Genomic DNA, 26,633 nt, shown 5'->3' with positions numbered 1-26,633 from the left:
AGTTGGAGGCCAGACTGGTCTGCAGAGCCAATTCTAGAGCAGCCAGGAATGCACAAAGGAAACCCTGTCTTGATGGCCCCTCCCCAAGAGAAAATATGATGTGATCTTTAAACAATAAGACTCAGGGTAAAATCAGTTGCCCCAACTAAAGAGCAGACAATATTTTCATAAGGCAGATGAATAGGGGTGGGCTACATCTTACATACGTTTAGAGTTGGAAAATCATTTAGGAGAAATATGCTAAATACTAAGGAAAGACCTGAGTGTGAGTGCATGTGGCCTTGGCGATCCATAGGAAGATGGGTTTTCTTTTTTTATCAGTAGGAATAAAAGAGGGGTGACATCAAGAGACAAAGACAGGCAGCCAATAAAAGGAAAATTAACATTGAAAGCCATGACGTAATTGCTTCTGAGAAAGTGGAACTGAGGATGGAGTAAAATCTTAGCAAGGCTGAATGGCATTAGGCCATCATCTACATTTCTTCCCATCTCTAGGTTCACGATCTTTACTTGTTGTGTCAGCCTCTTGTCTCTGTCAACAGATAGTACATTCCCTCTAGGGCAAGATGCATCCCATGCTCTCAAGAATGTTCCCATGATACCCAGTGAAGGCCTTACTAGAAGAGTAACTCAAAAATGTTAATTGGTAAATTAATAAGTAGACAGATTACTTTTTTCCCCTTAAATATATTTTGAAATGGGGTATTAGTATCTAGGCCAGGCAAATCTTGAACTTGAGACTCTCCTGCCTCAGTGTCCCTTTGCTTGAATTATAGGATGTGTACCATGCTCAACAACACTTTTCTCTTGATGTAATTATTTTTCTAGATAAGTCTTTGATTTGACAAACCCAGAAACTGGATTGTATTTTTCTTTCCTAATATTGGGTGAAACAGAGGAAAGTTATAGCTTCAATCATCAGTGTATTATTTGAAGTATAATTGGTCTAATTACAGGTATAAAGAAATGAGATGTGTATGCCCTTAGGAGAGAGTCCAAAAATCTGTGAACTTTTTTCCTGGTCCTAGATTCAGTCAATCAGGCTGGGCTGTAGATGCTTTTTGTCTAGATTAACCTAGCCAGTTCTTTTCTATTCATATTTGCCATTTGAGAAGCTTGGTGTCCACAGAACAAATGGCATGCCAATCATGTTCACTGACTTAGTGCCAGCACCTACAGGAAGCTTCCATGGAGCAGAGTACGAACTTAAGAAATGATCACAGAAGGCTAAGAGGGAGGAGGGGGTTAAGGGAGGGAGGACTCTGTATTTTCTACTTCATGTCGAACTTGCTTATCTGTTACCAAACCCCCCTCTTCCCCCAACCTCAATTATTGTGTTTGGCACCGAGGATCCAAAATGATGAGATGCCACAGTCTTTGCTCTCACAGATCTGATAGTCTAGCACAGTCTGAAACTAATGCAGGAGGGCAAGTATTTCATCTTAACAGGAAGCCGGGTGCTAGGGGATACAAACTGAAGGAAGCATCCAGTTGGCCCCCGAGGGAAGGCAGGCCACAGAACACAGTGCAAACCAGGGGAAATTCATAAGAAACTCTCAGATGCTTCGGAGGCTTGATATCCTTTCAATCTTCCTCCCCAATCCTGAACCTGATTATGGACAGTTTGAACAAAATGGGAAACACTCCAAGTCCTTGCATGTGAGCCTTTCTCTATTCAGAATCCTTCTGATGTTTAAGTCATTTTGGTCTTGGCACAACCAGACTTTGCTTTTATTCTAGGAGTGCAAGTGGCCACTCTGGATTTGCCATGCAGTAGCTCATTGTGGAAATGTGGCTTTATAAACATAGCCTAACCACTTCAAACTCAAGGCCTGCTGTCTGGGCCAGACCTGCAGCATTTATTGTATCAGGAGCAGTGGCTTTGTTAACACAATCCATCAGCGTCTCCATTTGTTCTTTCCTGAGCAAATTCTTATCCCAGTGACAAAGATTAATGATAGAACATCAGTATGGAAGGCTTGACATTTTATAACAACCTATCACAGCAAAGGTGCCTGTTTCAAGTGTTCTGAAGAGGGCAGATAAACTCAAATTAAAAGAAGGAAAGCAATGGAAAAATAAAGTTTTCTACACATTGGAGAGGATTGTGGCAATATACTGTTGGCCTTTTTGATGTTTGAGGGGACAGAGATAAAGGTCCTGCTTTGACTTTGGCTTCTTTGTTTCTTTCAGGTATTGACCCCAACACAAATTAAAGCAATATGCCAGGCGATTCTGGACTCTGGAAAGCAGTATTCTCTGAAGAAGAGAAAACCATTCCCCCTGATGTATTCTTACTATGGAACGGAATACCTGGGTGAGTGGCACTCAATCTAGGCTGGAGAGAGTCTGTAATGGTAACACTGAATACAGAACAAGTGCTTTTAGTTTGGCCATAGGCCATCATTCGTCAGGAACAAGAATGACTTTAACACATTTGAAAAGAAAAATTGAGATATAATTGAATATTGTTTCATAACCAGAAGGACAGACATGTAACTAGTTTAACAATTATGTTCACTAAAGACTTTTATTTAGTTAGTTGAGATAGAAGTCTCAATACATTGCCTAAGATATCGGATATCCTGCCTCAGCCTCCTGTGGAACTGCGACTATGGGCATATAGCACCAGACAAAGCTTACTTAGCTCTGTTAATATACAGTGAACAGTTGTCACACCGATTTTAAGTAAAGCCTTTGTATAGGGGAATAAGATAAATCCACTAAGGCTTTAGTGACAGCACATTCATAACAGGCAACTGAACTACACTGAATAACTGTGAGCTCTGATTCATGTAAGGAAAAAGACAAAAAGAAAAGGGACTTCCTCCCAGTTTGCATCCTCACACTCCCAAGCGAGATTGGTCAGGCCTTCTGCAAGCCGCACTTAAACCGTGTCTCTTTCCCCTGGGTTCTGCCTAGTGTAGTTTGTTACACACAAAGCAACCTCTTCCCTTTAAGCCATTATTTATGGTCCTTTTTGCCTAGAATGTTTTCCTTCCTGCAAGCCCTTTATCTGCTTTTAAATATGTAGTCTTTAAAACTCTGCGCAAAGGGATATACTTTCTGTGACTTGGGGAAAAAGGTTGTCAGAGCCTATCTTGAGAATCATTGACATGTTTCAGGTATGTTTCCCTGAAGCAAATAGGGTGACATCATGGCATCAGGCCCACACTGTTAATGAAGTCCTCACTGTATCGTGTTATGATCTGTGACTCACTTGTACAACCGCCCTGTCAGGTTTTGTGTACATTCAGGATGACGATTCATTCATTTAGCTTTGTGATCCTTGGACCTTTGCCACAAAGCCTGCATTTAATGAGGGACCCCACAGAGGTGGGGAATGGCTAATGAGCAACAGTAATGAGAGTTTTCTCAAAGGTTTGCATTCTTTCCTAAGTCTTTGAAGGAGCAGACGCTGAAACGGGATTTGAATACAAAAATTCATTTGAAATGTAAGCCTAGAAAGCATTGATTGAGAAAGGGGTGGAGAAACAAGATGAGGAAGAGGAAGAGGAAGAGGAAGAATTTAAGTTACTGTGAAATCACGAGCAGTTCTGGATAACAGATGAACATTAGACTTTTGAATTGCTTTTACAGAATGCCTACTGTAACAACGTAAGGGCAGAAAGACTTTAAGATTTTTTTTTGTTTGTTTTTCCAGCTCGTCAATTCTGTTGTCACTTAGTTGCATTTACTCTGGGTCCATAATAGGAAAGAACATTCTGGCAGCAGAAGCATGCAAGCATATGTCAGAGGTTACTCCTCTCATGGTAGATAAGAGTCAGAGGGGGAGAAGGGCCTGAAGGCCTTCAAACATACTTGCCTTTGACTTCTTTACTCCAGATAGGCCCCACATTCTAAAGTTCCCTCAATCTCTCCAGATAACACCACTTACTTGAGAACAATCATCCACTGTGTAATCTGATAAGAAATATTTCATATTCAGACTGGAACAGGCTCAGTCCCATTGGGGATTCATAGAGGCCATATGGGACATGCCTCAGAATTCTCTTACCCAAAGGCTGAGGAAGTTCGAGTATTTATCTATGCACGCTCTACTCTAATGGCTGGATACTCCATGGGGTATTAATTCTGCCTTGTCTCTGTGTATTAAGCATGTTGTTGTGGCCAAAGAAAAACTCAGGCAAAAGAATACATATATAAGGTATGAAGTATGAACATAGGTACAAGGTGTGCAGGATGCTAGCAGTGTCTTTAAAGTTATTTTATTAATAGTTGTTTCTCTTTTTTTAAGAGAAATTAACATCCTGGCCATTGATTACATATTAGAAATCAAATTTCCAGTAAATGTGGAAATACTTTCCTGAAAACTCAAGCTTCCTTCTAAGACTAAATAGTGTGCATCATATATAGTCTAAGTTGTTTATGTCATGTAATATATATTTACATGAATGTTGTTTGTTTGTATAAATAATAAAGAGCTAATAAAGGAATTGGCCTAAAGGATTATAAGGCTCAAAAATCCAGATTTACAAAAGTCAGTGCTGTAAGTTCCAGGCTGAGTTTCACAGAGAGAACTATTGCTTAGTGGTTTTGTTCCAATCAGGACTTTGCTGATGAGGGCTGCCTACAGCTGCTCCAGGGAATCTTCTTTAAACAGTGTACAGGTTCAACCTTCATTGTGTCCACAAGCACTCAAAAGGACAAACCTAGAAACAATGTTTAACAAAGTCTCTTAGCAACATCTTGCCATTTAAGTTGCCTCATACACTCATCCATCATGCTCTGGATACCAGAGCACTCCATTGTTTATGTTTTCATAGTTGTTTTTTTTTTTTTTTCAAATATGGCTCACTTTCTGAACTGAATGGAGAGGTCTTGAAGAGTATGTGCAAACTCATATTCACCTTTGTATTTCCATGGTGAGATAATGTCCAAAACACAAGTGATAATCTATTTAAAGCTTACAGCTTTATTTAGTTGTTTGTGGCCCATGTGATTTCAGTCCTAAATATAAGTCTGCTGTATGACATGAAGGAAGCAGAGAACAATGTGCAAATGAATGACTGTAACTATGTTCCAATAAAACTTTATTTACAAAAGTAGTCACAAAGTAGTCACTGAGCCAGATTTGGGGGTTTGGGTTGTAAGCTATATTTGGCTGGTGATTCAGGGTTTTTTTGTTTGTTTGGTTTTTTTGTTGTTGTTGTTTTTTGTTGTTTGTTTGTTTGTTTGTTTTTTTGTAACTCAATTGTTATAATACTAATGTGCTTTCAAGTAATGTTTTAATTAAAAAAAAAATCTCATGGTTTTCTTTTCACTAAATCACAGCATGACTTTCCTTGTTGGCTAAGTGATGCTTTGTTCTGTTCGTCCACACAGGGGCAGCTCACGGCCTGTCGTCCATTCTCCAGATGCTCCTTTCCTACCAGGAGCATCTCAAACCTTCAGATCGGGAGCTGGTGTGGCAGAGCGTGGACTTCCTCATGGAACAGGAGCAGAATTGCAACTGGCCACCAGAGCTTGGCGAGACCATCGAGAGAGAGAATGAACTTGTCCACTGGTGCCACGGCGCTCCAGGTCTCCCATACACTGTTGTTTGAAAACAGAGCCCTTCTTCCAGCTTGTGCAAAGGGGGGTGGGGGTGGTCATCGTTCTAATATTTGAGGTCATAGCTGTCAAGTTGAAATTTGGGAAAACGTAAAATGCCTTGATCTTTAAGGTACTTCTGAAAAGTATTCCATAGGTTGAAAAAGCACATCTCTTTATCCGTAATGTTAAACAAGCATTCCCTTAAAATGTAATGTGAGTTGCATTTGTAGTGCACCCTTTTAGGGTATCTGAGTGGTAAGACTGAGAGATTAGTATCCTCAAAATACTGGGCAAAGGGAATGAGTAGCCCCATACTCAAAAAAGAGATGGGTAGAAATTATTTTAATAGTATATAATATATTATTATGTCAATAGGATACTAATTGAAAAATAGAGATGGCTGGGCTAGAGGCAGTGTTGGTGGTAGAGCACTTGCCTGGGACAAAGGAGTACCTGGGTTCAATCTAGAGCATTGACAAAATGGTAGTACACAGTCTTTAAAATATTGAAATGGTTAAGATTCAGTGTCGATTTTACACTTATATAAAACGCTACATTTCAAAGTCTTTTTTGCTAAAATAAAGGCGTTCATCTGCAGCCTGATAATTTTATGTGGTGGGCCCTGGTCTAGTAGCATGACATCTTGTAAATTTCTAATCTAGGCCCCATCATAGACCGTGAATCACAATGTGTATTTAATCAGTAACCTTATGAAATTTGTGTGAACCTTTAAGTATGAGATGCAGCGTTTTGAAATTTGTGTTCAGTTGAGTCTTTCCAGTAATAAGTAATCAATTTTCTAAAGAAATGGAAATCCACCCCCAGAGAATTATGAAATTGAACCTTGGAACTTAGGCTCTATTAACTATCTCTCCTTAGCCTGCCTTTTGCAAATACCATTACACTGCCAACTAGTCCTTTGGAGAAGAAACAATTTAAAAGCAGTTAAAACAAATTCAGTTAATTGAGAAAGAGATTGAAATATCAACTAACACAGCTATTTAATTTGTTCTCTGACAATTCTATGTGTATATAATGCTTTATAATTACTTTCACCTTCCAGAATTTTTGCTTATGAATTAGTTCAGTTTTGCAAAGCTGCTTCAAACCAAAGGGCATAATTTTCAGATTACATTTGATTTATCTTTGCCTTGTTTCCTGATGTTTATTACCACCCTTCCACCTTTAATTAATGTTATTTAATCGGACTAGGGTTCTGTTTTCTCCTTGATACAGTTTGAAGTGATGAATAATACAAGCCACTCTCTATTGCAATATTTTCTCTGCCTGCCACAATTAACTAAAGAAGCAATGGCAAATTGTATTTATGAAAGTAACAGGACACAGTACATTATGTTCAGGCTAACGGCTGCCAGGTATAATTTGTGCCCATTACTTCTTGCTTTGACCTTTATGGGGAAAAACAGCACTTATTTACTGTGCTGGAAATGATGTTTCTTGTTATGCTCAATAATTCTATTTCCTGTTTCTCTTAATAATTCTTGGTGATGGTCTCTGGATATTCTCCAAGCATCCCAGCATCCTTGAATTTTGGAGATGTCCTAAATTAAATGTACAATATTTTAAAAGGACTCAGTGTGCCAGTAAAAGCCCTTAACAGAGTATGAGGATAATCTACTAAAATGAGTAGGCAAGCCTGCTTTTGATGTAGGTGGTTAAATGGTGGTTATTCTGTCCTTTCTGCGTAGCAGCTGTTTCAGCAGGCCATGGTCTTTGACACAGTGCAGCTTAGGATTCATGACACTGGCGACTTGGCTTATCCTTTAGCAGTCATGCTAAGTGTTTTGAGAAGAGTAGCATAAATAAATTGCTTCAAAACAAAAACCATTAAGTCCATGCAATCACTGAAGTATCAAAACAAAATAAAGCAAAACGATTCCCTAATGAAACGTGGCCCATTATTTCTGCTCACTCTAGCCCTCACCTAAGCATGATTATTAAAACTGGTAATTGCAGGTCAAAGACAGTCAAGTTCTTGCTGAAGTTGACTACAGTAAAATTTCCCCTAGATCCATTAGGAAATGGGCTAGAATAATAGTTGTGCTTGTTTGGGGAAAAACTATCTTGAGGAATAGACTTATGACCAGCACAGAGGGTTTGGGATGACAGGTTAGTCCTGTGATTAAACCCTGCCAGACTTAACTAATGCTACCTTATCAATGCCTGTTTCCAGTGACTTTCTTTCAGCCCATCCTAAACATATCCAATATATTATATGTGAAATGTATTACTAGATTTTGAACAGTTCCGGGGTCTAATTGTAGCTCTATCACTGACCAGCTAAGTGACCTTGAGAAAAGTCACTTAAAAAAAAAAAAACTGAAATGAGCTCAGTATTTTTGTCACCGTTGACACATTTTTACACCTGGACCTTTTGCCATTCCCAAGGGATGTATCTCAGATGTTTTTAGAAACACCCACATTTATAAATACCTTTAGTGACATGGAGCTTTTCTCACTAAACACAAGTATTGCCGGAAGACGCACGTGATCCCTTCATAACCTTGAGCACTCTGAAATACAGGAGAGAAGTCATTTGCAAAATCATTAAAACAAATGCGGTGGCTAAAATAACCTTCCCCAGTGCATCCGGTTACAGCGTTACTCTGGTAACACTGACCGCACACTTCCTTAACTCAGTGTGAAGCACAGGTGTGCGCAGTTTTAACAATTCATCCCACAAAGGGGCTGGGCTAGGTGACTTTGAGCAAAGAAGCAGAGCTTTTGAAGTGCAGGTTGGTAACTAAGTTTTGTAATGACTCAGCAAAATTACACATCCTAGCAGGAGCTTGGGTGCTGACGCACCAATGTATTAGAAGAGTGTATTATGCCTGTCACAAGACTCCGGAGATCCCACATTGCAACGATTTAGTCTCCCAAGCTATCTTTATTAAACTGTAGCTAAACTAAAATTTAAAAATATATTTAAAACATAATATAAATGAAAATATAATTATAATAAAATTTAAATCTTTATTAAATTAACATTGAATTTCTTGGCTGTATTTGGCAAAGTCATATGCTGTCACTGATGTGTTCATATCATTGAATGCTAATTAGCAATCCCAGGAAAATTTGTGATAGTTCCCATCACTGTCAAAGAAACCTGACATCCTTCCCTAAGGAGTCAGAAGCCTTAGGATTGTTTCTTTTAGGACAGAGTAGGAGCTAACAAATTTAGAACATTTTCAAGGTCCCTACACATAGACTATTCTGTGATCCCAGGCTTCAAGAAGAGGACTTTTTACTCAGGCCAGAACTTTAGGATCTATATCTTGTCTGGGACTACTGGCTTGGTATAGCAATTCAACCTTCTCGGTCTATCTTCTTTTCTATATCCCTTCTCTGCTTCCAGTGCCAGCTTCTGCTAGGTAACAAATGAGGTATCACTGGGCCAATGGATATTTGTGGGACTATTTGGTGGCAAAACACCACATCACAGATGAGGAGAAAAGAAACAAATATGATAAAATACCTGCCCTTTGGTGGTGTGCCTTATAGTAGTGGAGGCAGATGCAGAACCAGATCATTTTGATTTGGTTATGTATAAGTGTTACATTATATATACTGTGAGATAGAATCCAAGAGGAGAGATTTCTCATGCTGCCTCCAGATTCAGTGACGGCTTCCTAAGAAAGCGATTCCTGGGTTAAGTTGTGCCAAGAAAAACAGGAGGCTTCTTCCAAGAATAACATGGGCACTGAGAAGTATGAAAGCACTGCAGGTAGTTTGGTTTTACCAAAGTGAAAAGCTTCAGTCAGAAAAAGAAGAGACTAGCCAACACAGCAAGATGCTGATCATGAAGGACTTTCTGTATCATGTATAAGGCACCTGTCCAATAGCGAGCCCCTTAGCTTGTCCTTGGCTGAAACACTTCTCATTTAACACACTATTTTCTGACTGTCTGGAAGCAGAGCATATTCTCATGGGAACCTAGTAGGCTACAAGGCTTGTAGGACAGAGAAACTAAGAAAAAACAGAAAAATGTGGCTTTCAATTTACTGTGATGCCGAGGAAAGCTGATAGACATAAGATATACCAAATATCCGATTTTGTCTTTAGGCAAGGGAGCAGGCTGTTTGTGTCCATTTATGAGAGTAAACTTTGGAGGGCTGAGTACATGCTATGGCTTTGCCTGCGAGGAATTCTCCAAAGATGGGAATCCAGGAGGTTTGTTAGCAGCCAGCACTTACAAGAACGCAGATGTTTCCTACTTGCTGGTAAGATAGAGGGGAGCTGAGCCAGGTACCCCACTGGTTCCTGCTCATACTCCAGCACTCAGTTAAATGATGACAGTGCCATAGGTCTTTCCTTCCTGTAGGCGTGAGGCATGGGCCCTCCTGTGTGCTTCCATAGCTATGTTTGTATACTCATAGCCAGATTAAACTCTAAAAGCCACTGAAGATGGTGGCCTTTTGAAATCGTCATCTGCCTTATAGTTCATGCTCAGTTGCTATCTAAACAGCTAGCAGGTCCTATGAAATTAACTCTTTGACCAGTTTGATTTCCACACATTTGCCAACAAGAGCAGCTCAGAGATATCCTGCCTTTCTTTAGGTCTTTCCTAACAATACTCTTCAAGGAGGATCACATTGTTATGCAAAAATCAAAGCCAAACGATTCATAATAGACTTTTGTAGTTCCTTATTATCCATACTATACAGTCTAAAGTACTTAACAGGAGCTGGCATGCCAGCTATAATCTGAACTCATCCTTCTACCCTTCTGGCCCCATGAGTAGAATGCTTCCACACTGATCCTGCGGTTTAGTCTTCAGGTCTCTGAGCCTCTGTGATATTGGTACCTAAAATGCTTTCCTTGCCTTATCTTGGGCCCGGAGTGGAGTTCCCTCTGCAGCTTACAAACCCCAGCAAATCCCTCAGGACGATTCCACTTTGTCTGATCTCTCTCGGTTCACTGACAGTACCATTCACCGCATGTCTCAGCAGCAACACAGACACATGCCTTATTTTATATTAGTCACAGTGTCTATCTGAAGGGCATATGCCATCATTAGCATTTATTTTAGACTCCTCAGTGCCCAGGACTAGCTATGCAATTTGGGAGGCCTAGTACAAGAGAGAGAGAGAGAGAGAGAGAGAGAGAGAGAGAGAGAGAGAGAGAGAGAGAGAGAGAGAGAGAGAGAGAGAGAGAGCTAATTTAAGAAAACTATTAAGAATCTCAAGATAGTACAGGAGAAAGCCAGCATGGAACCCTTTGTCCATGATGCTTACCTTGTATTATGGCCATACAAAAATTCTTCTCTAGCAAGCTGTATATAAATGCCTTGTTCAAAGCAACAAAAGGCAGAGAGAATCTTAGCGGGTGAGCTCATCAAGATAACTCCTCCATTCAAAGCCCTTGCTCCCACTTTTTAGTAGAATTTTTGAGGGACCTGAACATGAATCCCAGTACCTCATTCATGCTGGCCAGGCAAGCTTTCACCACTCAGTGAGATTCTTAGCCCTTTTCTGCTTTCTACGTAGGAGGGAAGTAGGCTGTGCAGGAGGAGGCAGAGTCATCCTGGATTACTAATCTCTTTTACCATGAGCATCCAGACGTGGCAACTTGGAGAAGATAATTTCAATGAATAGTTGTCACTTCTCTCTGCTCTGGCTTCTGTAGTGGGGTATCACCTTTGTTGGCAAGTTATGAAGGAATGTTTCTTTCCACGGAACACCGACCATGGTCAGGGCTCACTTCAAAGCTGGAGTAGACCTCTTATTAAGGTTGTTTGATGTTTTTTGCACTATTAATCTTGGAAAGACTCCTAGTTTTGCTCTGAAGGAAAAGGGTATTGTTATAAATATGTAAACACTGCAAATTCTGAACTTCCATGGGCTAATTAGTAAGCTGTGTAAATGGCCCTGTGTGCATAATGTTTATTAGTATGTATGTATGTATTATTGAATATATTTTCCCTCTTTCTTTTCTCCTGCTCACTTCAGCCAATTTGCTCTAGCCCATAGGTTCTTTATTTGTCTTTCATTATGGATGGTTGTGAGCCATCATGTGGCTGCTGAATTTGAACTCATGACCTCTGGAAGAGCAGTCAGTGCTCTTAACCACTGAGCCATCTCACCAGCCCTCATTATTGAATATTAAATCATTTGTAAAAAAACAAAAAACAAAAAAACAGTGGATCTTATTAGTTGATGTACTTCAGTTAAAATGTTTATCTTTCTCCAGAAGCCAGCTCCATGATAGAATTAAACTAATCCCACAGGAAAAAGCATACTTTCATGGAGAACATTGTATAGTCTTGCTACCAAAAGCATAGTGCCCATTTATTGGAAATGTAACTAGGAATATAAAAAGAAAAGAAAACAAAAGGAAATGCAGTGTTTCAGGCCACAGTTTCGACACTGTGGAGATCCATTTGGTATACACCCTTGAGAAACTGTATCTTATTAAGTCCTGAAAGTCACCTCTTATGTCTTTGATGTTTTTTTTTTTTTTTTTTTTTTTTTTTACAGGAATTGCTTATCTGTTTGCCAAAGCTTATCTCATTTCCAAGAAACCGCAGTACCTGGACACATGTATCCGGTGTGGGGAGCTGACATGGCAGAAAGGCCTGTTGAAGAAGGGGCCAGGAATTTGCCATGGTGTAGCTGGCAGTGCCTATGTCTTCCTTCTTCTGTACCGTCTTACAGGAAACTCGAAATATATCTACCGTGCCCAAAGGTCAGCTATTTTCATGTGCATGTTCTTAGAAATCTTTTTCTTTTCCTGATTTGAGACAAAATCTCACATATCCTAGGCTGGCGTCAAATTCACTACCTAGTGAACAATGACCTTGAATTTCTGATCCTTCCCACTTGCAGCTTCTAAATTCTAGGATTACAGGGGTACACTGCCACAGCATTTTATGCAGTGCTAGGGATTAAAACCTGAGCTTCTCATGTGCCAGGCAAGAACTCTACCCACTGAGCTACATTCTGAGTCCTAGTTTCGAAGTCTTACTCTAATTAATTTTCTAAGTGGGTAATAGGGTCACCTGATTTCAAATGTGTAAAAAGAGAAGCAGAGGGACCAGGCTCTGCAGCCATTTAATTGACTTTCCTGGAAGCATTGTCTAGGTTTATCTTCCCAAGAATATTCTCTGGAAAAATATCAAGCATATGGGTATATATATATATATATATATATATATATATATACATACACACACACATAATTTTATCATTCTTATACAAGTGCTAGTGCCTTGTTATCTTGAAGATCATGCTATATTAATGCATAAAGGGCCTCTTCTATCATTCTTGCTAAACATTCTTATTCAATAAGAATATTTTGCTCCATTTGTTTCTAATATTTTAATTATAAAGAATCAAATCCCTTATGGTTGGATTATCCTTTCTGGCTTTCTGTCTAGGAGGGAGGTAGGCTACGGAGGGGGCAGCTTTGTCCTGGATTACCAATCTCTTTCACTATGAGCGTCTAGACCATGCAACTTGGAGGAAATCATTTCTAGTAAGAGTTGCTTGCTGCTTCTCTTGCTTCTGCTCTTGTTTCTGTAATGGATACTATCTTTGCTAACAAGTAAATTCCTAGAAGTGGAGTTTTTGAGCTAAAGGATGTGTGTGTGTGTATAATTTCTAATTTGGATTAATAATGCTAAATGAATCACCGTAGTTTAATCCCTGAAGCCCTAATGAAGATGGGAAATCAGATGTAGAACAGACAGCATTGTTTTGAATAGAAATCACTCCATACTGATTCACTGTATACACTGTGCCAGAAGGACTATGAATGGACTATAAATAAACTGGTAGACAACTGAGCAGCAATAAGTCAGTATTCCCTTTGAGGGCACTTGGAAGATGTCTATGTAAGTTGTCACAAGAGGTCTGGAGTTTTCTGTGTGGCACTTATATCTTTTAAGCTAGGAGGCTTCTCACCATCTTCCTTCCACCCATTTGATTTGATTCCCTTGAACCTGAGTTGTCACTTGGTAGAGCCCAAAGAATAGTCCTCCTCCATGGTTGGGAGGATTCCCTTTAGATATGCTCAGAATCATATCGGCTATGTGACCATAACTAGTCACGTAACTTCCTCATTTGTAACATATGGGAAATAATGTTCCTTTCTCAGGGCTATTGGCTTTTTAAAATAAGTTAACACATGAAAATAGTTTTTTAATTTTATAAACTTTATTATAAACTTGCAAATAAATACAAGAAAATCATTTTAAATAATGCCTGGAATATAGTAACTTTAATGTAAGGGTTAACTGTTTTTATAACTATAAATTTGAGCCTTATCATCCCTAAGTTTTGTCTATGCATATATAATACATATTCATACATGTGTATTTACATATATCTGCATAGACACTCAATCTATGTGTCTGTGTGTGTGTGTTTGTCTAAATTTTGGTGCTAGGAATCAAACCCAAGGCTTCACACATGCTAAAGACATACTTTATCATTAAATCATACCTCAGTTCTTTGTCTATTTTAATAAGCCCTTATGACTATTATACATACATAAAAGTAATATATGTACTATTTTAACCTCCAATTTTAAATTAGTAATTTTAATTTGCATGGATTTCCATCATTGTTTTAAACAGCTAAATAATTATACAATGAAGTTGTACCATAATTAATGAAACTTCTAAATAATAAAAACTTGATATGTGTTCAGTATTTACTAATATAGGCAAAATTGCCTCAAATATCACATCATATATACAATATAATCAAAATATACAATATATGTACATTATAGTGATAGGAGCATTTATGTGAGAAACATTTTAAAATTACCATCTGCCCCTTTTATTCCCAGTAATGGGAGTAGAACCAGAGTCTCATTGATGCATACTAGCTGGGCAGTCAGTCTAGCATTGAGTATGTGATCCCTGACCTAAAATTATAGAATTGAAATCTTCACATCTATCAGTGTTTCTTAGTCTAAAATGAACCTACCTTTATCTTTTCCCTTCTCGCCCTCCCCTGCAGTGGTTCTATTAGTGATTATAACTCCCTCCTCAAAATGTGCTGGAAATATTTTCCTTTACTGCTATTTCTTTTTTTTTTAACTTACAATGTTGTATTCTACTTTACTTGTGTTGCTGTTTTGCCTGTATGTATGTCTGTGCATCACATGTAATCCTGATGCCTGTAGAGGCCAGAAAAGCAAACCAGATTTCCTAGGACTGGAATTACAGACAGTTGTGAACTGCAGTGTGGTTGCTGGGAATCAAAGCTTAGTTCTCTGGAAGAGCAGCCAGTGCTCTTAACTGCAGAGCCATCTCCCCAGCCTCTCTCTTCGCCATTTCTCCCCACTCTTGTTAACCTTTTTTTTTGTTGTCATACGAAGGCATTAGCTATTGTTTATGTGCCATTTTGCTACTTCCACACTTCATTGCTTACTCCCAATTTTTCTCAACTACTCTACCTCATTGTATATTTTAAACTTAAACTTTAGGACCCACTTGTCAGATTTCAAAACAGTCCTATGAGGTTTGGCTGGAATTTTACTGCATTGTAGCTTATTTCCATGAGAATTATTAAAATACCAAGGTTTCCTATTCAAGATCATGGTATACCTTTTCATTGATTTACACTTGTAAAATGTCACTTGGCCAATTCTTGATTTTATAAAAGTTAGCATTAATTTTTTCTTTTATTTCCAATTTTATTATAAATGAACTTTTTTCTCAAGGCTTCATATTTCAGGCTATTAATTACTGGTGCTTATTAATACTGGAAAATCATATATATTAATACAGTTTATCTTCAGTTTCTATTTTCCATGTAACTGTGCATTGTACCTTGTAAGTATCTACGTTTTCATAAACACTGTCATCATAGACTTAATAGAAATGACTGATTCCATTCTTGTCCTACCTGTTCTCATTTTAATTCCATTGGATTTTCTAGATATACATGCACATTATGTGCAGCTAATTATGACTGCAACGTTCTTGCTCACAGGAAGTCATACTCTTTCTGGTTTTCTGTTGCACGAGTTCCCTATAACAGTGCATTTCCCATAACAACCTTTAACAATAGGAGGGACAGAAAATGTCATTGCTTTTATACTGATTACACTAGGAACCTTCCGTTTCACCCTATCTTTATATTTACTTTTTTAAATGTCTATCATGTTAGAGCAGTCCTCCCATGCTTAAAGTCATCCATTAGCTTTCTGCCACGATTGAAGGTAAAGGCCAAAGTCTGTCCCTTGATTCACATGTCCTACAGCACCTAGGTTCCCTTTACCTTTGGTTTCATCTCTTATTCTCTTTCTCATTGTTCTCACCACCATGTTAAATTTCTTGTGATTCCTTTAGTATGCCATATATGGTAGACACAAGCCTTTTAAATTTTGGTTCTCTTCATTTATAATTTTCAATTTCTACCTATGTCTCCTTACTCCCTAGCACAGCTACATTTAGCTTCTAGGCCCCCTCTACCTATAATGTTCACTTTGTCCACATATTTCCTAGCTCTTTAAATGTTTAAACAACCCAGATGTTTAAAGGTCTTCCAGTCATAACATATCCAGTATTCAGTGTTTAAAAAAATAAAATATAAAGTATCTTTGATATTTGCCTATAGGCTCCAAAGGGACTATACTGGCTAGCACTTGCAAATTTTCTATTTGCTTTGTGTAATGATGCAGCTACTTAATTGTAGCTACTTAAGAGGCTTATGTGGGAAGATCATAAACTTGAAACCTTCCTGTGCTACAAAAGGGGAGACAAGGCCAACTTGAGCAACTAGTGAGACCCTTGTCTCCAAACAGTAAAATCGACAGATGGTGCTATGGCTCAGTGGTACAGTGCTTGCTTAGCACACAAATGATACAGCTCATTAACATGTTCCACCAAAATCTAACCTGCTGCTTTTCAAAGGAATCAAAAGAAAGTCATTAGGGCATAATCTAGGGTCATGGGTTTCATCCCTTGGACACGTTTTATCAGAGGTCCTCATGTCCTAAAACATATATTTGGAAATATTGGGTGAACCTATGTTGCCTGGCATGCCAATCTGAGTGTTCAGAGCTGTAATTATAACATTTTGAATTCCAGAGCTCTCTATAAAATGTAAACTTCTCATTCACAGGTAGAATATTATAAAATGCAGGTCACTATTGTTTTGGCATTGAATTTTATTGCTCTGAGTAGCAAACTTTACATCTCATTATTTCTCAAAGTTAAATATGATACAGATTGGAGAGGCTTTCAGTTCTAGGAAGAGCAATGTTTAATAAAAAAATATGTACCTCTCCAGAAGAAATATTATTTTGTAATCACAGATTGCTCCTTTAGCATGCATTTTGGAAATTATGGCTATAGAAAAAAAAATCTGGGAATCTTTTATTTCTAGTTTTTTCTAGCAATTCTATTTCTATAAAACCAACTAGTCCATTGTGTTTTGATTTCTTTTCCATAGAGTGTTTTATCTGTTCATGGCCCACAAACTCACCCAGTGCACAACCTAACATGTAGGTCACTTTAGATGGCTTTCTGGTGGTCATCCATGCTGAGAAGGATTTTTCAGTTGCTGGTATATATGACATAGTGCTCCAGTACCAAGTTGCTGTGATGTCTGTGATTTCCCATATACGTGATGGTCTTCCCAGTGCTCCTTGTAATTGTCAAGAGACATTAACATCTTTCCCTTTTCTTGTTTGTCCTTTCAAGGAAAAGATTCTTGGTTTTGTTCATTAGTTTTATTTAGTTTTCTCTTTTGATTCTTACTTCATTAATTTCAGCTCTGATTTCCCAATATTCTTTTTCTAGTGTAACTTTTAGATGACTTTAAAGATAGCATATGAAGTAATGGGTTTCATGACATATGCACATATATCATTATACATTTTTCTAATTCACTACTCCTGTACTGTCCTCCAATGTGCCCAGTCTCCATGGCTAGTGCGTTCCTTCCTTGTTTTGTGTTATTATCTAGAGCTTAAAATGTGTAAGTATGTAGCCTCTCGTTATCAATTAGTAATAATTTATAAATGATGACTTTTTCTAGATCAGGTTTTTTAAAAAATAGAACTATTAGATTTTTTTTAATGTACTATAGCCAATATTGTCCATTCTGTTTGGCCCTATAATTACCATTCAGACTTCTATTTTTACTGAGAATTGTTTAGAAAATTAGTTGGTTAATTTAATTTGGATTGGGTACAGTTTTGAAACAATAGTTTTCACTTTTACTATTGACAACATTTTTCAAAAACGAACAATGCTATGCAGTGCTTAGAAATTATTTGTGAAAGCACAGAAACTGTTCGTTGTATCATTTGTAGGTAAAAAGTGCAGGAAACCATGGTTTTAGTGATATATTTTCTTTTACGTGTGATGGACTGGTTTCTGTTTTACAGATATTCTGTCAAAATATGTTTACACATTAAATAAAAATATAGTTCTCATTTGTCCAGTGCTGACTAGTTAACAAAATCCCATTATATATCATATAACATAAAATCAAATACCTCTACTCCAGGCTCTTTATCTTTATGTCTGGGGTTTGTGAGTGTGTTCGAACTGGATTATAATCATTTACTCTTATTATCTTTAAATGCTGAGTGTACATAATAATTCAGACGTTTATCAACAGTTACACATCTGCAGTTTGTAGAAGTATTATTCTCATATTCAACTACTTTTGGTGCAGATTGTACAAAATATAGTTTATATATTTCAGTACTTAAAAATGTCAGTACTTGGTAAACCACTAGTAGATAGTGCTATTTATTGTGCTAACAAAGGATGCATGTAACTATACCACACATTTGGGCTGGTTTTAATTTTTTGACTAGTACTGGGCTTGTAGCTCAATAATAGAGCATGATCAAGGTCCTGGCTTTATATCCCAGCATCTAAAAAAAGACAAAAACAAAACAAAAGTAAAACAAAACAAACAAGCAACAACAACAACAAATTCAATAACTGTGCTTTATTATAGTTGAGTTCTTTTAGAGTTTTACACATTACATTTTATATGCATTTGAGAACAATTCTGATATATTCAGACTGCCAAGTAAGTCATCACATTCAAAAGATGCAGGGTCCCCAAAGTCATTTCACAATTCCTATTTATCACGTAATTATACATACTGAATTGATTCTTAAAACACCTTATTTTGGGGCCTGTTTAAAAGTGTAAAATCTTACTTAAATGCTTAAACATTCAAGGAAGCAGCTGATAGAACATCAGTGACAAATGCGATTGCAATAATTCCAAGCGCCCCACAAAAGATGAAATAAGTAATTACTCTTTATAGGACCCCTATGTGGCTGCAGTAATCAAAATTTATGACAGTACCAACTCTCGGGTAGACACCAGTGTCAGAACAGGTGATTATGTTTGTTGCTGATGAATAAAGGAATAAAATCAGTTTTAAAAAAACCAATGGCCTAGGCGAGAGCACTTGAAAGGCTATACAATGTTTTTTCATAGAGCTTGTAGAGGTCAGAGGTCAGTGTTTTAAAGGTAGTAGTTTTAACAATAACGCAAATAGTTGACTTTGCTGTTTGTCATCATCATATGAAAAATTGCGTGTATTCTCCCATTCATCCTAGTCCTTTATTACCCAAAGCAGATTGTGTAAAATCTTTCATATTTATTTTCAGCCTCTGCTGTCTGTCACATATAGATGAAACCTAGTTCGGAAACAATATGTCTCCAGAAACAGTATATTCAGATTTTTTTTAAAGGAACAGTGCTTCAGTTTGCTTCAGTTCAAGATAAATAACAGTAGGATGATTTATGCTGACTTTTTTTACTTTTAATTATTGGACTGTGGAAGGAATAGAATTTCGGAAAATACCAATGTGCTTTGATTTGCAACTTCTAAAAATAGTTGGATTTGTTTGCCAACAAAACTTGTTGCAAAATATAAACACTTATATAACTAACCTTTTTTTTCCTCCAGAGAATGGTGTTTTCTTAAATTAATTATATAATTCTGATAAGAAAATGACACTGAAACCTTTAATTTCACAAACGAAGAACAGCCTCCTGTGGCTGGTCATACCATCACATTCGTATTGAAACCGCTCACATTTTCTTCTTCTTCTTCTCAGGTTTGCTCAGTTCTTATTCACTGAAGAATTCAAAGCCGGTTCTCGGGTCCTTGAAAGCATCTACAGCTTGTACGAAGGCTTCTCTGGAACTGTTTGCTTTCTCATTGATCTACTGCAGCCCAATCAGGCAGAATTTCCTCTCTTCAGCGTCTTTGTTTAAAAGGTTCCATCTCCCCTTTCAGTCAGCGGAAGTCCCCTGAGATTTCCTGAACCTCCTCTAGGCAGTTTTCCTTGTAATCCACATCCAATGGTCTCAGGACCATGAGCCTTCCCATTGCTGCCAGATGGCTGAGATGAGTCTGATGAAGATAGCGTGATGCCAGACTGCAGAGAGAGCCTGTCAAACCAAGATGCCACAACTCATCTAAAAAGCACTGATTTAATGTTTCAGGGGAGAGATGGCCAACTCAAGATCAGAGAGAAAAGGGGGAAAACATTTAATGTTTTTCAGTTTGTGACACAAAAGGCAAAAGTGAACTACAAATGACAGGGATAAAATGCCAACACTTCCAAAACTGAGCAACAAATGTGACCATCTATGTATGCCCAGTACCCCTACATTCAGAAGTAAAGACAGCCAGAATCTAAACGAATTTTTCCCTGTTAAAAACTGTTAGCAGGGATCAAGTGTCAAGATGAAGGACATGAAAAGAAACCATTGGCTGTCCTAGGACTTTACTTACTGAAATTCATAATTCTTTTCTTAGTGGAGATATATGAATATGTAGGCAGGATTTTTATTTTATCTTATTTTTTGACCACTATTCTGGGCACTTTAAAAAACATCATATTACAACATATTTTGAACACTGAAATTTGAAGCTGCCTTAGGCCTTAGGATGTCTCTTTTTCCTAGTTGCTTTTTTCTTTGCTAGAGCTCAGAATAGTAAGCTTCAGGGCAGGAAGGAGTGTAGCTTAGAGACAGGGTTGGAGCTTACTATCTCAGGGTGTAGCTTGTTTAGCATGCACAAGGCCCCTGGTCCATGCCTAGCACCACAAGCAGGCAAAAGACAAAACAACAACAAAAGAAGACAGAAAAATTTGTATCTAGCAAACAAATGTCACTATCATGTTTTTCTCAATTGAACATGTGACCTGGATGTTGTGAATGCTAGTAATTTTTCAAATGTCTTTATCTTTGTAATGTCTATGAAGCTATTAGATTGTAAACTATGCTCTCCATGAAAATCAATCATCTCAAACATCAGGGTAACTTACCACAAAGGTAAGTCATTTCTGTATATCATAGAAGTCTGTGAAAGACATGGGGTGAGAAAACTTGAAATGGTTCTCGAAAGAATGTTGCTCCATTTCATCCTATTACATTGAGTGGAATGAACTCCCTGGCTCTTCACCTCACCTTGCAAAAAACACAGGGCACACTAGAGATTGTCTATCACGACAGTTGATTCTAGTTACCATATCTAGTTTACTTCTGCTACAAACACAAGTTATAAAAATGTTTCAAGTCCATAGTGGATTGCTGAACACCAATAGGAGCAACTGTTAATATGCAGAACATGAGATTGCCACAGTCCTGATATTTAACCACTGAAGTTCAGACATCATATTTAGAAGACAGTTGTGCCCTATACAGTGTCATTATTTGTAGTCATTAGATATTTGGATATGTTTCTATACATAAGTACATGTGTGTATATGCTACATCTATCCCCATATAAACTGAAGCACTATTTGAACTGTAGATAGACTTTTTGAGGAATTAGGTAAGAGTCTGCTGCCTGGAAACATTTGTGTGTGTGCTGGCTTGTGGAGCTATATGAAGCAATGGATTTGTGTGGGTTTCCATGCATGTTGTATGTGTGATTCTATTTTGGAAAAGAGGACCTCTTGTATCTATAAGATTCTCAATGAATCTTACCAAAGAAAAGAACTGTTTTTTTTTTTTATATTTTGTGGCTCTTTGTATGTTTACAATCGTCAACACGAGCTGGGACAAAATAATTTTTGTAAAATATGTACCTTGTTGGCTTATTGTCCCATTTTCATACCCTCGGATTTCAACATATAAAATTGTCTTTAATTGCTTATCTGTGAGAAGAGTGTTTGTGGGAAAGCTTAAAATTCGACTTCAGAAGTTCTTTCTTGAGGAGAAAAAGCACCTTTTGGAAAGCCTTAAGGAAGATGCTATCCACAGAATGGTCTTCTTTTTGGATGGACAGTGGCATGCCCCTAACCATCCCATTTTAAATACATTTTGCATAGGCCCTACAGGCTACAGATATTAACTATCCAAAATTAGGGCATAGGATGCATAGATGTGTTGTATCTGTTATATTTCTAGGAGCTTTAGAAACAACTGGAAATACCTTTTGAAGTTGTGGTAGAGTGATTATAGTTTTGTGCTGATCACTGTGAAAAGGTCACTCTTTGTATATCACATCTAAAAAAGGGTCATGTTTGGGTGTGGTCTTTCTGTAAGTACTACCTGAAGATTTATAACTAGGCAAAGAACGTATGCACAGGCAAAAGGTGTAACTCACTAGTAGGAGACTTACCTAGCATGTGTGCTGCCCTAGGCCCACCATCAGAAACAAAAGAAGAGAAAGGAAAGGAAAGGAAAGGAAAGGAAAGGAAAGGAAAGGAAAGGAAAGGAAAGGAAAGGAAAGGAAAGGAAAGGAAAGGAAAGGAAAAGACACAGTTAGAAGGAAACAGAAATGCCCAGAGAACCATGGTAGAAATTCCAAAGCCTTGTTTGCAGCTTTCTTGGGGGCACTGTATATAGTGGGCGCCTTGTATATGTCACAGGATTGCCACAGGGTTATTTGTTATATTATTTGTAACATACAGGCTCTTTATTATTTAAAAAGACTTCTATATTTTAGCTCCTACTATGTGCACAGAAAATTAAGATCAGTTGATATTAAAAACCAACCACATGTCATATGTCGATGCAGTGCTTAAGGTCCAGCTCATTAGATGGGTAAAATCCAAGCATATATACATTTTATAATCTACACCAATTCTGACTATGGTGTTCGCACCTCAGACGTTTCTGAATTTACCCCAGAATGATGGCTTCTGTGGCCTAGCAGCACTTTTTAAGACAAATGACCTCAAGGTCAGTTGCTGCAAGACTTGGGATTATTCTGTAGTCAGATTGCAAGTTCAGGGCAAGCTGCCACAAGAATGCCTGTGCAGTGAGAATAAGGGAGTGGCTGCATGTATCTTCCACTCCATAAAAGGGGTTGGTCATAGTGTTTTTAGTGCCATAAAAGACAAAAACTAAAGGAGTTCCTACATGGACTTTGACTGGAAGTACAATCTCCTCCCTTACTTTGTAAATTGAAAGTATTAATGAACTGGGGCTTTAGGGTCTTACATAGAGACATAGCTCTTTCAAAAGAACCCCAATACACTCCCTCTTCTCATGCTTTCAGAAATGACAAGTATTACAAAGGAATGGAGATGGGGAGAAATATCCGAGTGTGTTTATGTGTAAACAGAATTCATACATATAGAATAATGCAGTTCTGCTGAATTTTTCTTCTTTTTTTTGTGTGTTATATGTTCTTCGATGTATAATCTTGCATTGTGTGTGAAGCAGTTGTGACTTAGCAATCAGTTAAAAGAAGATATAAATTCTATACGAGTCTACTGTTTTCAACAAATGTCCTTATTACAACACATTTTAATGGGATGTCTGATACCATCCCCTGATGTTTTAATATCTGTGTGTAAGTGGCAATTATCAGTAAAATAAATTATGCCACTGAATTTGGTTCAAGTTGATGTAATAATACTTGTGTGTGGATATATTCAAATAAGCAGATTGATTCAAATAATCAGTCTTGCCTCCGTCTATTAGGACTTTAGTATTTAATAGAGGTGTCTTCTGAAGACTGTAGCGGCAGTAGACTCCTTTTGCTCTTGAAAATTCAGTATAATTTGTATTATATAGATGTTCCATGAGTAAGAGTGGAACACTCTGAGTGCAATAGTGTGGTCTTAGAATCTGGTAGAGGACAATCCATTCTCTAAACAGAAGAGCTTCTCCAACTGGAAACTCCTTGGGGAGCTCTCAGAAGACAGGTCTGAATTTTAATCTTTTGGATGCAGTGGAAGTAAACAGATTTTTTTTTAAATGGAGTTTGTAGACATCAGTGAGACATGTTGAAAAGCCATATATAATGGGGAATGGTCAAGCATTATATATTGGAGTGAATAGAACCTACTTCACCAAAAGGGTTTTCATTTCTGCACACTTCACACTACTTATAAAAATAGTAGTGGATCATTATTGGGCTAAAAAGCTCATCTTCCTAATGGTACGTTTCATAAGCAGCAAGCCAGTGCAATTCCATAATATTTTGGGGCAGTACCAAAGAGTAAATTAACATTATTATTAACATTATTAGCTTACTCCTAATTGGACCGAAGAGTCACTAAGCACCATAGTTTAATAAACTATTGAATTTTGAAGACTGCTCAAGAATGAGTATTGTTAATAAAGTTGGGCTCTTGTTGTATTTCTCCTCAAAATTACAAGTAAAACAAAATCATATTAAAAAATAATGGGAAATGGTTATTAGTACTTTTAAAATCCTTTTAATTTTTTACTAACATGAAATTCAACACACTATCTATTGTAACTCACACACCAGTTGAGAGGCATTGTAAAAATGCCCCCCCCCCTTTTTTTTGCCAAAATCAAGTTTTTTAACTACTTACTAATTATTCTGTTTCCTTAGGGCTACTTTGAAGTGTTTGAAAGCTATATCAGTAGCAGTTACTTCTAAACTTAGTGCAGAATATTTTGCTAAGCATTTTACTATATGTAAAATGTCCAACATGTCCTACTATGGTATTTTATAATAAAATCAAATTCTCAAGTATTCTGGCATATTACATATGATTATACCCAAACATCACTTCCTATCAGTCTATTACTATATATACATATTTTTTGAAAAAAATACTGGGTGTTTTGGTCCTAATGAGGAAGTATATTGCAATATATGACTTTGTTTTTTTTAAAAGAAATGAAAATCCACGTAAGCGTTGGGCAGGGAAACTAGGTTATGATTGTATATGTTGTTCTCAAGGATAAAACGGCAAGTGACAATTCAGAAAGACACAGTCTTTGTGAGAGGTTAATGTGCAGACCATGACCAGGAAGGATCAACTTAGAAACGCTCATCAGAGTTTTGCTTCTGCTATCTGTTGTTCCAAGGGCTGGAAGGACCATTGTCAGTTGAATCTGCCTCAGCTTTGCAGAGGGGCTTGCGAACAGTCCACTGCTTGGTGTAATGAGCAGACTCAGAAACTTAGTGATGCACCTTATTCTTTTTCTCCTGCTTTTACAGTATCCCCAAACCCTGTGATCTTCCCAGTGTGTTTTCTGTAGTAGTTTTGTACTGTAGAAAATAATCTGCCATAAACTGGACTTTATTGTGCTGCAAGTGATGTCTCTGGCTTATTGCCCTCCTGCTCCACATGGTCCACTTAATAATGTAAAACCTGTGATAATCCTTTGCCTTAAAGACAGATGCTAAATATTTCTGTGTTCCAATTAATAATTCTTAGCTTCACTGTTAATTTTCCTTTAAAGCTAACTGTGGTGTCAAATAAAATATTACACAAATACTCCACAGAGTGCTGCTGTCTGTTCTGTTTGTGACTGTGTGTATCTGGATCCAGGACATGGTGGCCTGCTGGGCTCTATAAATAAGCCTTCATAATCCTTTTGGAGCAAAGGCCTGGTACTTCTCAGGCCTTGGCTGAATTCCCTTCTCAGCCCTTATAAATAGATCTCCCGATGGATGCTACTTCTCCAACCAAGTGAAGCAGCCCAGCTCATCCTCTCCGCTAGGATTCCTCTTGTCTTGATATCTTAGCAATCTTCACATTTGATTTGTATCTCTTTCCAAAGTACAAAAATGCCCAAGATGCCTGAAAACTAAAATCACCTAATTTCTTCATGGAAAATGACCTTAGAAAGTGTGAGGGGTGTGTGTCTTGGAGGAGGGCTTGGGATGAGTCCATCTTCATGTCCAAAGGGTTGTCAAATGTTTAGTGAATGTACACAGGACACGCATGGGTTAAAATCACACAAAATCCCAGCAGTGAGATAGGGAAGTGGTCACAAAGTCTAACTCCTAATGAAGAAGGCATTTGTGATTGACACATGCTCGGAAGGGGGAATTCTGTTTGTTGTTGTTATTATTATTATTATAACAATTGAGTGTCAGTGAGTTTATCAGTCAGGAGTAGTGGGCCAACTCAAAATGGACTCTGTTTTTGTCTGCATTTTTTGTTTCATTTTGTTGGCTTTGACTTTTTTTTTTTTTTTTTTTTGGTCTTAACATTTGCCTTTTTAGGTGTTTTTTGAAGTTCGGTGGCTAGGAAGGTGAGAAGGATCTGGGAGGAGCAGAATAGGGGAAGAGTGTGTTCAGAATTTATTGTATTCATACCTTTTAAATAAACAGTGAGTGAAAAAAATTGTGCTAGTCGTTGGGTTGGCACACTAAAAGAGGTATGCATTGGGCTAGAAAACTGTTTCCTTATTAGGCTCTGGTCTTTGACCTGTCTGGAGTTAGTCACAATAACACAGCAATACATTCTATAAGCAGTTTTATCTGGGAGAGAAAACTTTGGCTCCCACAACTCCTTTGATGCTCCTTCTCGGTCTGTACTAGAAAGACAAAGGAGGCGTTCAAGAGTTTCAGTGAAAAGTTAACCATAGTTCCCAGTACGGTGAGTGCACGATGATACATTTGCTCTTTGAAAAGCATCTCAGTGGCTCTGGCTATTTTGGAATGGCAGGGCAAGCTGAACTTTTCATCAGGCTTTTCTTCCGCCCAGTAAACAGACAGTGGATCCGGAGCTCAGACTCCCCCAGCCCCCAAGTCTGGTTTCTTCTGCTTGTTGTTTATTGAATTGACTGCCACAGGGCTCCCAGCACTGTCCAGAACAAAGGGACTCTAGGACCCAGCGGCTGCAGGCGGGCCAGATCGGTTGGTGGCTTCTCAGCGGGGGACTT

The 26,633-nt window shown here is 37.9% G+C and overlaps 1 protein-coding gene across 1 annotated transcript in view; it reads left to right on the top strand.

The window, feature by feature from the left end:
* The window catches only part of Lancl3 (LanC like family member 3), a 125,513-nt gene extending 100,275 nt beyond the window's left edge, over positions 1–25,238 (top strand). The window contains exons 2-5 of the mRNA XM_021153891.3: positions 2,194–2,317; positions 5,347–5,544; positions 12,054–12,261; positions 19,631–25,238. Coding sequence (XP_021009550.1) covers positions 2,194–2,317; positions 5,347–5,544; positions 12,054–12,261; positions 19,631–19,790 — 690 coding nt within the window. The 3' untranslated portion in view covers positions 19,791–25,238. The remainder of the gene's footprint in view (positions 1–2,193; positions 2,318–5,346; positions 5,545–12,053; positions 12,262–19,630) is intronic.
* The last annotated feature ends 1,395 nt before the right edge of the window (positions 25,239–26,633 follow it).

This window comes from Mus caroli, unplaced genomic scaffold (assembly GCF_978045245.1).
Source record: "Mus caroli unplaced genomic scaffold, Mus_caroli_1 scaffold_5, whole genome shotgun sequence".
Lineage (NCBI taxonomy): Eukaryota > Metazoa > Chordata > Mammalia > Rodentia > Muridae > Mus > Mus caroli.
The sequence above is the reverse complement of the archived record's forward strand: the minus strand, read 5'-3'. Positions and strand labels throughout refer to the sequence as shown.